Below are 18794 nucleotides of genomic sequence, written 5' to 3'. Positions count from 1 at the left end.
TATCTCCTAACCAGGAAAGAGATATTTTTCAGTTTTATCTCCTACGCAGCAGAAACAGAAATGGAGTAGAAAAGAGAGAAAATCATACCACGAAGTATCCTGGTTCAGCTGCCAAGTGCAATGCAGCCTACATCCAGTCTCCATCACAACAATGATGAAATTTCACTATAATCATCATGATTACATACACCAATTCTCCCTAGGAACTACCCTTCCTATCTGGGACAAGTCCAGAATCTATTTCCAATCCTGAACTTGACTTGGTAACCTACCAAACTTTCAACTGCTAAGTGCTAACCCAACTTGCAAGGGGATTCCCACAGAATCATGAAACACAACACAGATGTACAAAGGACCTCTAGGACATCTATGATTTTTTCTTTTAATTTTGTATACTCTGTCTTTTTCCGCTCTTTGGCTTTTTCTTACAAACCTCACTGTTTTCCTTTTTCCATGAGACTCAAGACAGACAAAACTAAACAGAAAAATACAAAATGAAGAACATTGAAGGAGAAGAACTTCTGTTAACTTGGAAAGCTATGAGAACTCTGTGCTTACACTCTTTTCTCCTTGCTTCAAGCCCTGCCTGTTCTCCCTTATTTATAGAAGGGGAAGCCTCCAAGGTTGAAACTGTTGAACCGAGCTAATCTTCTTCTTCTTCAAACCAAAACCAGTTTGGCCAGAGAGAGAGGAGAGGAAACTGAACACTAAAATCAGCATACAATTACCTCTATGTCATTCCTTCTCACCAAACTTCATCAATCTGAGCCTTCCATCTTGACTTGCTCCCCAAGAAGGATTCCTGACCCTTGATGAGTCCTTGATGCTTGACAGCTCCTCCTGCTCTTATCTTCTGCCTCTTTCTCCACGTAGCTACAGTAGCTACCTCTTGTGGTAGTTGATCAAAAGTAGAGACGAGCCATGCTTCTAAGGGATCTTCTTCTCTGACCGAAATGGATCTCTTCCATTTTCGGGTATGGAGAGCTTGAGACTTTCTCACCATTTCTTACCATAAGTGGCAAAGATCTCAGCCACACCCTACTGTGGATCTTCTTCTTGATAACGCCATCATCATTATGGCCTCTTCCTTGCTACTAGCTTCTTCTTCTTTCTTCTGATAGCTTGTTTTCACTTCTATTTTTCCTGTAAAGTGACAACCGAACAGAGAAGAAAGAGAAGAGAGAGAATGCTTTCAAAGGAAATAAAGAAGGATATTAAAATCAATTACACTCAATTAAAACCTACTTCCCTCTTTCATAGTAACGTGTGAAGCAATAATAGCAATCAAATCAATTTCAAACTTTCTCTTTCATGTTTCCAATGCTATTAATGCAACTTAAATGAATTTGAAATCCATCAAAGAATGAAAGTGGCATCCTTTGAAAGCATGCAATCTTTGCTTTCTCTCTTTTTCAATTTCGGACCAAGTCTTGTTGGTCTTGTAGCAAATGTTAATTTGGGCTTGCACAAATGATTCATGGCCCAAATTCACATGATAATAATTTCAGCCACATATTCTTAAACATTTTTGCACAAGGCTGAAAATTCACTTCATGTTGGGCTTTTTATTTTCGGTCCAAAATAAAATCTGCACAACAAAATTATTAATTAACAAATGTAAATTGAAGATTAAATTAATAATTTTGTAATTAATTATTTTAATAATGTTTGATCATCATCAAATTAATTTAGAATTTTTCAAATTCATCAGTGGTAATATATATATTTTGTGGTTTTGTTGTTTGTCGTCCATTGAAGAAATCCAAAAACTCCTATTAAGTTTTAGTGAATCAAAAGAAAAGTAATTACAAGAACTAAAGCAAAATAATATGTATTTTATAGAAGTCATTTATTTAACCATTTTATAATTATAATAAGGATGAATGAAATAAAATGCATGCTTGGATGTAAAATTTGTTTGCACAATCAAATGTGATTAGAAATTTTAGCTGTAACACCAAATTAAAAATTGAATAAAATAGATAGAAATGTAGAACAATTAAAACCTTGACATATTCAAACTACTTCTAAACTCAACACCCAAAAGTTTGAGGTGACCAGATACATAGCTTTCTTTCAGTTTTAAAAGAAAATGGGACATACAAAAGCAATCGAACCACACAAATTAAAACACTTATAAAGTAGTTGTAGCTAAAGGCTGTTAGTGTTGTAAGTGTGAGAGGTGTATGAAGTTAGTCTCACGTCAAAGAAAGTAAGGAAGAGTGAGGAGTCTATAAGATGAGAAACTCATTAACTTAACACCTTAAGATTTTGAGTTAGATGTGGTGTCTACTCATCTTATGTTCTCTCGCTTGATCTCTCTCCAAAGTCTCTCCAATGATCGAGAGCTCCTCACGGCATCTCCACCTGATAATTCAAGGTCAGTAGATAGACTAGTGCTTATGAAATTAAATTAACTTGAGCTTTAATTCAACTATGCATGCATATATATATAATTAAATTGTTTTATAATTTTCTAAATTTCCATTTTCTGTCAATTGACAATAAAAAAGTATTTCACTATCCAAAAATAAAGATTCATGCATCAACTCCTATAATCACAATAATAATAAAATTTTGTGCTCATTTTAAATAATGTATAGTCAATATTCAAATGATTAAGAGTTATTCATTCTTTTTATTTCACATAATAATTAGCTTATTGGGGTTTTCAATACAATAATTCATAATACGTAGTAATTGAAAGAGTTACCATTATTAGTGGTAATATTAAGATTCATAACTAAAATTCAAGACGTGCTGCAGGCATAATAATGTTAATCGATTTCATGTGTTTATTTAGAAAGATTATTAAAAAGAAATTCAAAAAATTGACAAGAATTGCTTTCTTCTTCTTTACTACTTCTAAATTGAACCCAAAAAAAAAAAAAAAAAACTCTGCTTATTATACATTTAAAATGAATTGACCACTAATAATTGTGTCGCTAGGCCGTGAAAATTTAAAGACAAACATAATTAATTGGTGGAGCTCATTTTTATTGACGAATATTGCACGGGCTTTAAATAATTAAAGGTAATGTACATTTGGATAATTAATAACTAAAAGCAATGATTAACTAACTTTGGAAAATGTTTACCAACAGACTAACAGAAGGAATTTTATTTCATTTAATAAAAATTTTGATTTTATCTTAATATCATTATTTTCTTAAAATTAAAATGAAACATGGCTATTGGCTAGGGTATGACTCAAGTTGAAAGTATAAATTTATAACCTATATTATATTGCATTTTCAAAATTTGGAAATATTCCATATTATAAGGACTAATTAGTTCACTCTACCATACCTTTTATAAATAAATTATACACAATTATTTAGAAAGAAAATTAGATTGTCAATTTAAAAAGTTCTAGAATTAATTATAAGGAGAGTAAGATATAACTCTAACTGGTTAATTAAACATAAAACATCAACAATTAATTATTCATGCATAATAATAATAATAATAATAATAATAATAATAATAATAATAATAATAATAATAATAATAATAATAAACCAGTATGGTTAGATTTGTAATATTATGAGATAGATTATTTGAACTAACCTTGCAATATGGAATATGAGCAATTTTGGGCCAATCTGGACCTGTCTCTTTATTGTACTTTGCATATAATGTGGGACAATAATATATCTCTAAATACTGAAGATTATGAGCTTGATCCATGTTAGGAAGAGATGATAATTCTGCACATAGAAGGATATAAAGTTCTTCAAGAGAGGTCATCGGCAACCTTGTGGGCAATGATTTTATCCCTGTTAACATTATACTCAAATGTCGCAATTTAGTAGCTCTTTCAAGCCATTTTGGTAAAGCATCCAACTTCGCAGACCCAATGATTGAGAATAATTGAAGGTTTAAATTATTTATTACCACATGTTGCTTTCCTTCTTCCTCTTCATCTTCAAAATTCACCAGCTCTTCACACTCATAAAATCCCAACTTCTTTAAAGTAGTCAAGCGACCAACAGCACTTGGTACGGACACTAACCTTGAACATTTCAAAAGATACAAGCATTTGAGTTGTTGGAAGCGCCCTATATTCATTGAAGACAAACTTGTAATTTTGATGCCCATCAAAAACAAATATTGTAGATAGATGAGTTTGTTCATGTTTTTGGGAAGTTCTTGAAGGCTGTCACAACCAAGGCCCAAACTCTGCAAACTTTGCAGCTTACAAATGGAATCAGGAAGCTTTTTCAAACTAGGACAATTTCTAAGAAAGAGATATCTCAAGTGCTTCTTCATTATGGCAAAGCAATCATCAGGCAACGAGCTCAATTCCATATATTTTGTTAGGTGCAACACCCTCAGATAGTTGAACTTGTCGGAGGTCCATTCTATCAATGCTTCTTGTTGCCCCTCTTGCATAACGGTTCTTGTCCTGCTTGACTCTTTCATTGTTAATTGTGCAAGATCATGTACAAGATCATGCATTTTGAGTATTTTAAATGTCATTAAATTTTTGAAATCAAAGTAGGGGTTAGAATCTCCTTCAATTTGAAGTAAAGATGCTGAAACAAGCTTCTTAATATACAACTCCCCAATATCTTCTGCATCTTCCTCTTCGCGTGTAGGTTGGAGGAGTCCATGAGCCATCCACAACATAATCAAATCAATAGCAACATATTCGTAATCCTTTGAAAAACAAGAGCAGTATGAAAAACATTGTTTTACTTCTGATGGCAAGTGATTGTAACTCAATTTGAGTGATGGCAAAATGTCAGTTTCTTCTTGATCGAGATTCCACACCTCACTATCCCTTATTTTTCTCCACTCATTTTCATCATGTGATTTTGATCTAAGCAAGCAACCCAAAGTTGTTATAGCCAAGGGTACTCCTTTGCATTTTTTAACAATTTGCTCCCCAATTTGCTTTAGCCTTGGGTACTTCTCTTCGTCCTTCTCTTCTTGGAATGCACATTTTGCAAAGAGCCGCCAACATTCATTCTCAGGAAGTCCTTCCAATTTCATTACAAGATTACTCCCCATAATGTCAGCAACTTTTCTGCTACGAGTGGTCACTATAATTTTGCTGCCTTTGTCACCACCTGCTTCTAACAAGTGATTTCTCAATTCATCCCATTTGCTGTGGTTTTCATTCCAAACATCGTCTAACACGAGTAAGAATTTTTTACCATGCAACGTTTGATTGAGAAGAGATATCATATATTCCAAACTAAAATTTGCATCCACGAAATTCTCTCTCTTTGTGGCTGCATGAATGATTCTTTGTATTAGCTTCTTGACATCAAAATCATCAGATACACACACCCACATTAAGGGATCGAAATTCGCCTTCACTGGGGTATCATTGTAAGCCATTTGTGCAAGTGTAGTCTTTCCCAAACCACCAATCCCAACAATTGAGATCACATCAATACTATTAGCTTCTGATTTTTGTGTCATCAATGACTTTATAATCTCCTCTTTCTCTTCAAGTCTACCACACACACGGAAAGGCAATGAAGAAGCAGTCTCTCGCCATGGTAAATTGTGCTCCAGAGCTGGAGTGTTGACATGTTGTTCAACTATACCCAAGTCTCTCCCTTCTCTTATTTTTTCATCCATCTTCTGTTTCATATCTTTGATTTTGTGGGCCATTTTGATGCGAAATACAAGTGGATTACTTGTGTATGAGAAGAATCGGCGAACCTTCGTGCTAATGCTTCCATACATTTTGACCACTTCATTAAGTTTTGCTTCATACTCTATTTCATCTAATATGTCACCAGCATCATCAAATGCCTCTCTGAGTTGCTTCAACCACTCATCTATACTGCGGTTTTTTGCTTGCTTGTTCTCAGCATCTATGAGATATGCTTTGATGGTTCTCAAAGAACTTTCAAACTTTTTTACATCATCTTTAAGACCGCATGCCAGAGCAATCTCTTGAAAAGATTTTGTTGCTAAATTGCCTAAGAGTGTTGATGCCACACCAGAAACAACTTCAGCCATTGGAGAATTAGTGAAAACAACCTAGCAAAAAAGTATAAGATGGAAAAGAAAGGTTAACCACACAACGGAAAAAAAATTACAATTGCATAATGTAAAAATTACTAGTAAAGTAGTTAATTTCCTAGTTAATGAAAAAACAACATCGTATACTATAACAGATAAAATCTCCAAATAAAATATAAGTGGTTTATTCTTTTTAATAAAATTGATTTGGTTTAGTCAATTTGGTCACACTACTTTATGACTATATTTGTTATCTGATTCTTGCTCGAAATTGGAACTAATTTGACCAGACAACATGCAGCTCTCTCGCGATCCACATGACAATCAGCATCAATGTCTGGATATGAGGCCCAATTAATATTAGTAAAGCCTTTCAAACTAAAATCAGGTGAGACAGGGAATAAAATTCCAGTAGCAGGGCTGTTTTTAAGGTACATGAGAACTTAAATTGCTGTTTGGTAGTGTGCGGTGGTAGGAGAATCTAGGCATTGACTTAATTTGCAAACAGCATAGCAAATATCAGGTCGTATTGTTGTCAAATATACTAATCTATCCACTAATAGATGATAACCTAAGACATTAATGCAAGGAAGAGCCACTATCTTGGATAGTTTGGATGTGTATTCCATAGGTGTACTTGCAAGTTTGGCATCACCAAGGCCATAGTTTTTCAACAAATTAGTAACATATGTGAAAAGAAGAAGCAAAATTCTTCTTTTATTAAGTGATACAAGTAGAACATGATGAAGTTTCAAAAAAATTAAAGAATATTATAGAACTTAAACTTGGTCTATAATCAAGTATGATGCAAATGGTTCTTATTAAGTTACAAGACTCATGAAACTACTTGCAAGTTGTCCAACTTGTATAGTTAAAGTTCTAGTCAAAATTTGCAATAAAGATAAGTTATTGTGGTTGCAATATTTGACTTAATCAAAAAATGAGTTGTTACATAAGTTGATATTTATCAACTTGCCATATAACTTGATAAAAATGAATATGAAAAAAGAATCTAGTACACACACTTGTGCAATTTGTGCACAACTTGATCAACTTGTAAACCAGATGCACCTCTACAAAATACTATATAGGTGGTTAAGGCATTTGCTAATGTATGTCATGTTTTTGCAATTAGTGAGTGAAACTTAAAGAGAAAAATAGTAAGGCCTCTCATGTGTGTAATCTCTTTGTATGAATTTCTATAATACGTAAGAGAGTATTATAGACTTCTCTATGTATTGTAAGAGATTGTGTTTTCACCACTTTGTCATATTATTTCCACTATTGTCTATATTCTTATTTAGTTCCATCTATTTCTCGTCCACAAATTATAGTTATGTTATTTTGTCCCTATTAACTCTGGTACCTAACAGTGGTATTAGAGCTTTAGGTTCTTAATCTTCCGCTACAAAAGTGCAAGTTGGTATCAGAATCATGACAACAAAATTTAAGATCGAGAAATTCAATGGGAATAACTTTTTTCTTTGAAAATTGAAGATCAAGGCAATTTTGGAAAAGGAGAATTATAGAAAGCAGGCCTACCGGCACTCTTGATGACAAGTGAAAAGAGATGGAGGGGAACGTCGTTGCCAATTTACACTTGGCTATGGCAGAGTCCGTATTATCAAGCATATCGGAGAAACAGACAGCAAAGGAGATTTGGGAGGCGCTCACTAAGTTGTACGAGGCAAAGTCACTTCACAATAGGATATTCATAAAAAAGAGGCTCTATACTCTTCGTATGAGTGAATATCGGTGACGGATTACATCAACAATCTTAATACTGTATTTTCACAACTAACAGCTATAGAGTGTCAAATTGTAGAAAATGAATGTACTGAAATTCTTCTCCAAATTTTACTAGACTCATTTGATCAACTTCGATTTGATGATGTTGTTGCTACTATTCTTGAAGAAGAAAGCATGCACAAAATAAAGATGATCGAAATGGAAAGTTCTAAGAAAGCAGAAGTTTTGTCGGTGATGAGAGGCAGATCAACGGAACGTGGCTCTAGTGGGAGTCAAAGTCATGATAGATCAAGGTCTCGAAAGAAGAACCTTACTTGTTACAATTGTGGCGAGAAAAGGCACTTGAAGAAAGATTGCTAGTTCAACAAAAAGAGCACAAAGAAAACTGCAAATGCAACTACCTCACATGGTTATGTTGCAAACACCTCTGATGATGGAGATGTCTTGTGCATCAAAACTGCTATTGGTCATGAAGACAATAAACTACTAGTTGATGTCTGGCTGTTGGATTGTGGAGCAACATATCACATGACTCCACATCATGAGTGGTTTAGCACTTATGAACCTGTTTCAAAAGGATCTGTACTCATGGGAGATGATCATGCCTTATGTAAACCCCGGTTAAATTAGTAAATAATTAGTCAATAAATTAGTTTTTAATAAGGAAGATTAGAAACTCGAATATTATATCAAATTAGGATAGAGCTCATCGAAACGAGAATTTTGACACTAATTTCGAAGAAATCGGTCTAAGATTGGACCGAATGGGCCAAATCGGTTGAACCGGATCCAAACAGGGCCGTTAGTCCAACCGAACCGACCTGTTAAATGAAGCCAAGCTCCTTTCTCTTCCTTATTCAGCTGGAGCAACGTGAAATGCATCGAGGGAAGAGAGGAAACACCGAAACCCTTACGGTGAACTCCAATCCCCCGTAACTTCTTCGTCCGAGCTCCGATCGCCGCACCGTTTGCAGCCACGCGTCCAGCGCGTCGAGCTCTATATTTCTACCGGAACTATTTCACTGGTAAATTGTTTAATCACTCTCAGCCTCCTCTTCCCCTAATTTTTGAATTTTGAGTAGGAATGTTGAATTTTTTTTATTTCTAATGTTTTAGGATCCAATTAGATTGAGAAAAATGTTCACTCTTGCTTATGTGAAGTTTGGGTAAGGTGAGGATATAATAATTCTATTTTAACTTCATTGAATTTGAGCTTTGAGTATTAAATTGGATATATATGTGTTATAAATGTGTATTAGGTTGAAAATAAATAATTGGAGCTTGAAATTGTGAATATTGGAACTTGGAGGAAGTTGAGCTTAGAGTTTGTTGAATTTTGAGGAGCTGCCTTGGTTTTAAATAAATTGATTTGGTCGTTACGTGGAAATCAGCCAAGGTATGGTTTAGGTTTCTTGCATTTAATATATAATGTTCTGTGAAAACTTAGGCTAGAGGACCATAGGATAAGTTGGAATGCTGGTGTATATTGAATGTTTAGGAATTTGTTGATGAATATGTTTGGTTAGTGCTTGTTGGATAATTGATAATTTGAATATATGGTGGAGATTATTATTTATGTTGAAGATGGTAAGAAATGTGGTTGGTTGGTTGATTTTAGGTTTACAAGAACATTGAATAAAAGCTTGATGGAATTGTTGAGGAATGAATTGTTTAGTGTTATTGAATGGTAGTTGATAAATGGTGGAAACTTGTGTTGAGTTTTGTTATTGGTATATGGTGTTAGTGTTGGGTTTGGCAAATTTAACAAGGAAAGGAGTGAAGTTTTTAATTGAAAATTGAGGTTTGGATACTTTTGAAAATGTTGGTTTTTGGCTGAACTTTGGCAGGCTATAACTTGGCTTCTGGAACCCCAAATTGATTATAACTTGTTTCAAATAAAAATTGGGTTCGTGAAGTCTATGCCGTTCGAAGAACGGAAGAAAAATGATTTAAAACGATTAAGTTATGGCCATCGGAAAATTTGGTAAAGAATATGTGGATATGCAGGTGGTTTTCCCTGATTGTGCAGCTCTCTGTTAATTCTTTTTTTTTTTTGAAGAACGCATGCCCACGTGTACCCGTGGCATGAAATTTTGGGGATGCGTACGCGACCGGTCCCATGCGCATGCGTAAGTTAATCAAGCATGTCCACGTGTACGCGTGACCCATGTGTACGTGTGACATGGAGTTTTCACCCACACGCATGCATGACAAGGGATGCGTGCACGAGCTGCGTTTTCACACTCCCACGCTCACGTGTGAGCCACATGTACGCGTGGCACCTGTTCCAGCAAACATGATTTTTGAGGTTTTAAAACCTATTTCAAACTTCTAAACCTCTATTTTTATTCCTTTGGTCATAAATAATAGTGTTAAACCTGATAAATCAGATGAAGTTAGGAGGTGGGAATAACTTGAAGGTGAAGTAAAGTTGAAAAGTGATTAGTTGATTATGAAATGTTATGAATAATCATATATGATACTTGGCTGGATATTGAAATGAATGATTATGTATGATACTTGGCTTGGATGATTAAATGATCTGAGATACGAGATTCTCTAGATAAAGTACCGTGGCTTGCCACCACGTGTACCAGGTTGAAAACTCAATAATCTGTTGACCCTACGACGTAAGGGTGACCGGGCACTATAAATTCCCGGGAATGTAACCCCCATTGAGCAATATTGATTATTTGAGAAAAAGCTATGCATAAACTCTTAGGGATGCACATCGAGGGACAGTCTAAGGTTTTCGGACTTGTCAGGTTGGCTGGATAACCGACAGATGAGTCTCATGAGCCATAGGACAGGCATGCATCATATGCATATTACTTGAATTACTTGCTTGTGCATTAACTGGGTGTGCCTATGTGTACTTGCCATGCTATATGTATATTTGTTACCTGCAGTATTTGTAACCTTCTTGTGTTTGTCTTTATCTGTTTATCTGTCTGTGAAATGCTGACAGAGATGGAGGTATGGAGGAATGGCAGTATGTGACTTAGATTTAAGGTTAAGTTAAGTTAGGTTTAGATACTTTTAGAAAACCACCTTTTATGGCTTCTGTTTAATACTTTAACCTCTATAATCTGAGTGTCGGCGTTCTAGGATTGCCTCTGGCATTTCCAGGACCTTATATATTATGTGTGTGGCACATTTATCATACTGAGAACCTCTGGTTCTCATTCCATACTATGTTGTTATTTTTCAGATGCAGGTCGATAGGCATCTCACTAGGCGTCTGGATACCTGAGGCGAAGTGGTTACTGGATTATTTTGTTGTGCTGTGATATATATATATATATATATATATATATATATATATATATATATATAATGTGTGTGTGTGTATATATACTATGTACTTAGCTTAGAGGTTTATGGAGAGGCAGGATTGTGTTTATGTACATTTGGGTTTTGGATATGTATGTGTGTGTGTGTGTGTGTGTGTGTACATTTGGGTTTTGGATATGTATATATATGTTTGTGTATGTGTGTGTGTGTGTGTGTGTGTGTGTGTGTGTAAATATTCTCCGACCAGTCTTGACTTCGCGGGCAGAGTTAAGAGCTTGTTATTTTGTATCTTTGGCACTCTATTCCTGCTTTTATTATCTTATGTTTAATAGTTATAGTTTTTTTAGCACGCAAATTAACTCGTCCCTTGAGCGTTGCGCTTTTATTTCGCGATTTTTATTTCCCCTATTCTTCAAGGCTCTTAGCATATTACAATCTTTCTGCTATTACATGTATACATTTTATTTTAGAGGTCGTAATACCACACCACCTCTATTTTACGACTTAAGCGTAAAGCTTTGTATGGTAGGGTGTTACATTATGGTATCAGAGCAGTTCGTTCCTATAGAGCCTGAAAGACGGACTGATTGTGCTTCTGTGCATTCTCTGTATATGTGTTTATGTGCTATTAGGATATCTGACTGATATATATGGCATAAACGTTTGTGAGCATGCATTTGGAACTTAAAGGATTAGACCTGCAATATTGAGACTGTTCAACTTAATATCACTTGTTTGGTGTGTATAGAGACCAGATGTCGACTCGCAGACGCGGTCACGGGCGAGATAGAGGTAGGATAGGCACTATTACTCCTAGCCCAGCAGGGACTGATCCAGCAGACTTTATGGCTGCCCTGAAAAATATGGCTGCAGCTATGCAGGCGACAGTCGAGGCACTGGGTAATCAGATAAACCAGGGTAATCATGGGAATAATAATGATGAGGACAGTCCTATGGCACTTGTTACATTTTTGAAAGTTCACCCTCCGACCTTTAGGGGAACCTCAAATCTCACTGATGCAGATAATTGGATTCAAGTTATGGAACGAACATTGCAGGCTCAACAGGTTCCTGAAGAACAATGGGTTGAATTTGGAACTTATCAACTGCAAGGTGAGGCTCAGTATTGGTGGCAGGAAACACAACGTATATTGCAGCCTGATGGTGCTGCGATTCTTTGGGAGGTCTTCCAAACAGAATTCTATAAAAAATACTTTCCTAATTCAGCCACAAAGGCCAAGGAACTTGAATTAATGTAGTTAAAGCAGGGACAGGTGACTGTTGCTGAGTATACTAGCAAATTTGAGGAGTTATATCGCTTTTCTCGTATCTGTCAAGGTGCGCCTACAAATTTTGTTGAATGTAAGTGTATTAAATATGAGGGAGATCTTCAGAGCGATATTCTGAGCTTCATTGCTCCAATGGAGATCAGAGTATTTTTTGAATTGGTGAATAAGAGTAGGGTGGCTGAAGATCGTATGAGAAAGAGGCAGCAGAGAAAAGAAGTTTGAGGGTGCCTTTTCAGAGGCCTTCAGGGAGGAACTTTGCTCCGAAGGCCGAATACTAATGTTAATCAGGGAAGAAGGTTTGGAAAGCAGCCACAACAGTATTTGAACTGTCAGAGGTGCAGAAAGTATCATCATGGAGTTCTGTGCAGGTTAGGACTTGGGGTATGCTATTTTTGTGGACAGGCCAGGCATATGGTCAATAATTGTCCAGAGAAGAAGAAGTACGAGACTGGTAGGGTGTAGCAGCCGGGGATAGTATACACCACTTCTGCAGTAGGTGCTGAGGGATCTGAGATACTGATTAGAGGTAACTGTGAAATGGCTGGTAAAATCTTAAATGCTTTATTTGATTTAGGAGCAACTCATTCATTTATTGCATTTGAGAAGGCTAATGAGTTAGGATTAAGAATGGTAGTTTTAGGTTATGATTTGAAAGTGTATAATGCTACTCATGAAGCTATGGTGACTAGGATAGGATGTCCACAAGTTCCCTTTCGAGTGCAACAACGTGAATTTGTTCATGATTTGATTTGTTTACCGATAACTGGTCTTGATTTCATCTTGGGAATGGATGGGTTATCTAAAAATCATGTTTTGCTTGATTGTTCTGAGAAATTAGTACAGTTTATGCCGGAAGGATAAGAAGCGCCGGTTGTGGTGAATAGTTATTATTTGAACTCTATGATAGTAAAATGTTCTGGAACTGAATGTCAGGATATTATGTTATTAACTGCGGGAGTATCAGGTGATGATCAGAATTTAGAGCATATTTCGGTTGTATGCGAATATCCAGATGTATTTCCAGATGATATTAATGAATTTCCACCTAACCGAGAGGTTGAATTTGCAATTGAGTTGGTGTCTGGAGCCGGTCCGATTTTGATTACTCCTTACAGGATGTCACCTTTAGAAATGGCTGAACTGGAAAATGTGTTAGGTAAGCACTTTATTCGACCAGGTGTTTCTCCGTAGGGAGCACCAGTGTTACTGGTAAAGAAGAAGGATAGAAGTATGTGCTTGTGTGTCGATTATCGACAATTGAATAAGATCACTGTAAAGAATAAATATCTGCTACCTAGAATCAATGACCTAATGGATCAATTACAGGGTGCAGGTGTGTTTTCTAAGATTGATCTGCGATTCGGGTATTACCAGATAAGGGTTAGAGATGAAGATATTCTGAAAACTGCTTTCCAGACACGTTATGGTCATTATGAATATATGGTGATGTCTTTTGGGTTAACTAATGCTCCAGCAATATTCATGGATTATATGAATAGAATTTTCCGGCCGTATCTAGATAAGTTTGTTATTGTCTTCATTGATGATATTCTTGTTTACTCTAAGACTGAAGAGGGGAATGCTGATCTCTTGCAAACTGTACTACAAATTCTGAGAGACAGGAAGTTATATGCTAAGTTATCTAAATGCGAGTTCTGGAAGAGTGAGGTGAAGTTTCTTGGTCACGTGGTGAGTAAGCAGGGAATAGGTGTGGATCTTGCTAAAGTGGAAGCAGCGATGAATTGGGAGTGACCAACCTCAGTAACAGAGATTAGGAGTTTCCTAGGTCTAGCAGGTTATTATCGCAGATTCGTTAAGAGATTTTCACAGCTCGCCTTACCTTTAACTAAGTTGACTAGGAAGGATACGCCTTTTGTCTGGACTCTGGAGTGTGAGGAGAGTTTTCAAGCATTGAAGCATAGGTTGACTACTGCACCCGTATTGATATTACTTGAATCAAGTGAACCGTTTGAAGTGTACTGTGATGCATCACTGAAGGGTTTAGGGAGCATTCTGATGCAGCACCAGAATGTTGTAGCATACGCCTTATGGCAGTTAAGGCCGCATGAGATGAACTATCCGACTCACGATTTAGAACTTCCTGCTGTTGTGTTTGCTTTAAAGATTTGAAGGCACTATCTCTATGGCATTAAGTTTCATATTTTCTCAGACCATAAGAGTTTGAAGTATCTTTTTGAGCAGAAAAAGTTGAATATGCGTCAGAGGAGGTGGATGGAGCTTCTAAAAGATTATAATTTTGAATTGAATTACCATCCAGAAAAAGCGAACGTTGTGGCGGACACCTTGAGTCGTAAGTCTTTGTATGCAGCTTGGATGATGCTACAGGAAGAAGAGTTACTAAGGGCATTTCAAGGTTTAAATTTGGGAGTTAGAGAAGAATCTGAAATTCTGTGTTTGAGTCAGTTGCAGATTTTAAGTGATTTTAAATCAGAACTTCTGAAGGCTCATCGAGATAGTGAAGCGTTATGTAAGGTATTACTAGCAGTTGAACGGGGAAAATAGTGGAGAGTGTCAGAAGGTCAGGATGATTTGTGGAGGTTCAAGAACCGAATCGTTGTGCCAGATGTCGGAGACCTGCGACAAAGTATCTTGAAGGAAGCTCATAAGAGCGGGTTCTCAATTCACCCGGGGAGTACCAAAATGTACCAAGATCTGAAAGCGATGTTCTAGTGGCCAGGAATGAAGAATGATGTGGCATTGCATGTATCTAAATATTTAACGTGTCAGAAGGTTAAGATCGAGCATCAGAGACCATCAGGGACCCTTTAGCCTTTAAAGATTCCACAATGGAAATGGGAGAGTATCGCAATGGATTTTGTGATAGGGTTGCCTAGAACCCGGTCTGGTTGTGATGCTATTTGGGTGGTTGTGGATTGACTGACAAAATCAGCTCACTTTCATCCCATTCGAATAAGTTGCACAATGGAGGAATTGGCTAGAATGTATATCAAGAGATTGTCAAGTTGCATGGCGTGCCTTCTACCATTATCTCTGACAGAGATCCTCGTTTTACCTCAAGGTTCTGGGGGGCCTTTCAGTGCGCATTTGGGACCCAGTTAAGTTTGAGTATTGCATATCACCCTTAGACATATGGTCAGTCAGAAAGAACTATTCAGACCTTGGAGGATATGCTAAGGGCTTGTGTTTTGGACCAGCCGGCGAGCTGAGATCGGTATATGCCATTAGTGGAATTTGCTTATAATAATAGCTATCATGCAAGCATCGAAATGGCTCCATATGAGGCTCTGTATGGCAGGAAATGTCAATCTTCGCTATGTTGGTATGAAACTGGAGAAAGAAGTTTATTAGGGCCTGAGATGATAGCTGAAACTACTGAGCAGATAAAGAAGATTCGTAGCCGAATGCTTATAGCCCAGATCCGTCAGAAGAGCTATGCTGATCAGAGGTGAAAGCTTTTGGAGTTTGAAGAAGGAGAGCATGTCTTTTTGAAGGTTACACCAACCACTGGAGTGGGAAGAGCTATTAAGACCAAGAAGCTGAATCCCCATTATATTGGGCCATTTGAGATCCTGAAAAGAATTAGGCCAGTGGCTTATAGAATTGCCTTACCGCCGTATCTTTCGAATTTGCACGATGTGTTTCATGTGTCACAGCTTCGGAAGTATACTCCTGACGCAAGTCATGTTTTGGAACCGGAACCAATCCAAGTAAGAGAAGATCTAACACTCCCAGTAATTCCGGTGAGAATTGATGACACCAATTTTAAATGATTACGCGGGAAGGAAGTATCATTGGTAAAAGTAGCTTGGAGTCGAGCTGGTATCGAGGAACATACTTGGGAACTCGAATCAGATATGCGGAAGGACTACCCACATCTCTTTTCAGGTATCGAGGAATGAATTGTTTAGTGTTATTGAATGGTAGTTGATAAATGGTGTAAACTTGTGTTGAGTTTTGTTATTGGTATATGGTGTTAGTGTTGGGTTTGGCAAATTTAACAAGGAAAGGAGTGAAGTTTTTTATTGAAAATTGAGGTTTGGATACTTTTGAAAACGTTGGTTTTTGGCTAAACTTTGACGGGCTATAACTTGGCTTTTGGAACCCTAAATTGATTATAACTTGTTTTAAATGAAAATTGGGTTCGTGAAATTTATGCCGTTCAAAGAACGGAAGAAAAACGATTTAAAACAATTAAGTTATGGCCATTGGAAAATTTGGTAAAGAATATGTGGATATGCAGGTGGTTTTCCCTGATTGTGCAGCTCTCTGTTAATTCTTTTTTTTTAAGAACGCATGTCCATGCGTACGTGTGGCCCAAGCGTACGTGTGGCATGAAATTTTGGTGATGCATACGCGACCGGTCCCATGTGCACGCGTACGGTAAACAAGCATGTCCACGCGTACGCGTGACATGGAGTTTTCACCCATGCTCACGCGTGAGCCACGCATACGCGTGGCACCTGTTCCAACAAACATGATTTTTGAGGTTTTAAAACCTATTTCAAACTTCTAAACCTCTATTTTCATTCCTTTGGTCATAAATAATAGTGTTAAACCTGATAAATCAAATGAAGTTAGTAGGTAGGAATAACTTGAAGGTGAAGTAAAGTTGAAAAGTGATGAGTTGATTATGAAATGTTACGAATAATCATATATGATACTTGGCTGGATATTGAAATGAATGATTATGCATGATACTTGGCTTGGATGATTAAATGATTTGAGATACGAGATTCCCTAGATAAAGTACCGTGGGTTGCCACCACGTGTACCAGGTTGAAAACTCGATACTCTCTGTTGACCCTACGACGTAAGGGTGACCAGGCACTATAAATTCCCGGAATGTAACCCCCATGAGCAATATTGATTATTTGAGAAAAAGCTATGCATAGACTCTTGGGGATGCACGTTGAGGGACAGTCTAAGGTTTTCGGACTTGTCGGGTTGGCTAGATAACGACAGATGAGCCTCATCAGCCATAGGACATGCATGCATCATATGTATATTACTTGAAGTACTTGCTTGTGCATTAACTGGGTGTGCCTAAGTGTACTTGCCATGCTATATGTATATTCGTTACCTGTAGTATTTGTAACCTTCTTGTGTTTGCCTTTATCTGTTTATCTATCTGTGAAATGCTGACGGAGATGGAGGTATAGAGGAATGGCAGTATCGGACTTAGATTTAACGTTAAGTTAAGTTATGTTTAGATACTTTTAGAAAACCACCTTTTATGGCTTCTGTTTAATACTTTAAGCTCTATAATTTGAGTGTCGCCATTCTAGGATTGCCTCTGGCATTCCCAGGACCTTATATATTATGTGTGTGGCACCTTTACCATACTGAGAACCTCCGGTTCTCATTCCATACTATGTTGTTGTTTTTCAGATGCAGGTCGAGAGGCATCTCAATAGGCGTCTGGATACCTGAGGCAAAGTGGTTACTGGGTTATTTTGTTGTGCTGTGATATATATATATATATATATGTATAATGTACTTAGCTTTCTCTCTGCATAACTTATTCTTTTTGATCCTCTTAGAGGTTTATGGAGAGGCAGGATTGTGTTTATGTACATTTAGATTTTGGATATGTATATGTGTGTGTGTGTGTGTGTGTGTGTGTGTGTGTAAATATTCTCTGGCCAGTCTTGACTTCGCGGGTTGAGATAGGAGCTTGTTATTTTGTATCTTTGGCATTCTATTCTACTTTTATTATCTTATGTTTAATAGTTATAGTTTTCTTAGCACGCAATTAATTCGTTCCTTGAGCGTTGCGCTTTTATTTCGCGATTTTTATTTCCCCTATTCTTCAGGTTCCTAGCATATTACAATCTTTCTGCTATTACATGTATACATTTTATTTTAGAGGTCGTAATACCACACCACCTCTATTTTACGACTTAAGCGTAAGTTTTATGTGGTAGGTGTTACACCTTAGAAATTGTGGGAATCGGTACCATCAAATTAAGATGTTTGATGTTCATCCATATAGTTCAAGGTGCAAGACATGTGAATGGCCTTAGAAAAATTTGTTATCCGTTGGGCTGTTAGGTTCTTAAAGGTACAAGATCAATATTGAAAGTTGATTGTTGAAGGTGACTAATGGTGCTTGTGTGATTATGAAGGCAAAATGGCTAACAACCAATCTCTACTTGCTTTCTAATCAGGAGATGTTCAGTTCGAGATATGTAGAAAAGCATAAAACAGTTTGCATCATGGCACACAACCAAAAAAAGAAAGAAACAACAAAAAAACGATATTGTGAATCACAGAAATTAGGGCCCCATATGTTCCCAGAGTCTGGGTATTTTTCCATCAAGAAGAAGTCAGATGTGTTTCTAGTATTAAGGAGTTTAAGCACGATATAGGTGAAATGAGAAGAAAATAAAGTGTTGAGGACAGACAAGGAGGAAAAAACACTGATGGTGATTTCACTATATTTCAAGCAAGGGTATTCAAAGGCAATTCATTAGTGCATAACAGCTAGGAAAGATT

The 18794-nt window shown here is 36.8% G+C and overlaps 1 protein-coding gene across 3 annotated transcripts in view; it reads right to left on the bottom strand.

Annotated features, from left to right (window-relative positions):
* Window positions 1-78: 78 nt before the first annotated feature.
* LOC112726475 (putative disease resistance protein RGA3) overlaps window positions 79-18794 on the bottom strand; it is a 23140-nt gene continuing 4424 nt past the window's right edge. The window contains exons 3-5 of one of the 3 annotated variants that reach the window (XR_011868193.1): window positions 3898-6003; window positions 3571-3779; window positions 1992-2367 (exon numbers count right to left, since the gene is read on the bottom strand). Coding sequence is in view for 2 of the 3 variants with exons in the window: in XM_025775872.3 (XP_025631657.2) it covers window positions 2353-2367; window positions 3571-5982 (2427 nt within the window). In the remaining variant the exon portion in view is untranslated. Of the gene's footprint in view, window positions 2368-3570; window positions 6005-18794 lie in introns of those variants that run through there. The other 2 variants (XM_025775872.3, XM_072208553.1) reach the window with 2 other exon arrangements.

This window comes from Arachis hypogaea, chromosome 12 (assembly GCF_003086295.3).
Source record: "Arachis hypogaea cultivar Tifrunner chromosome 12, arahy.Tifrunner.gnm2.J5K5, whole genome shotgun sequence".
Classification (NCBI taxonomy): domain Eukaryota; kingdom Viridiplantae; phylum Streptophyta; class Magnoliopsida; order Fabales; family Fabaceae; genus Arachis; species Arachis hypogaea.
Note: the sequence above shows the minus strand (reverse complement) of the source record. Positions and strands in the feature narration are given on the sequence as shown.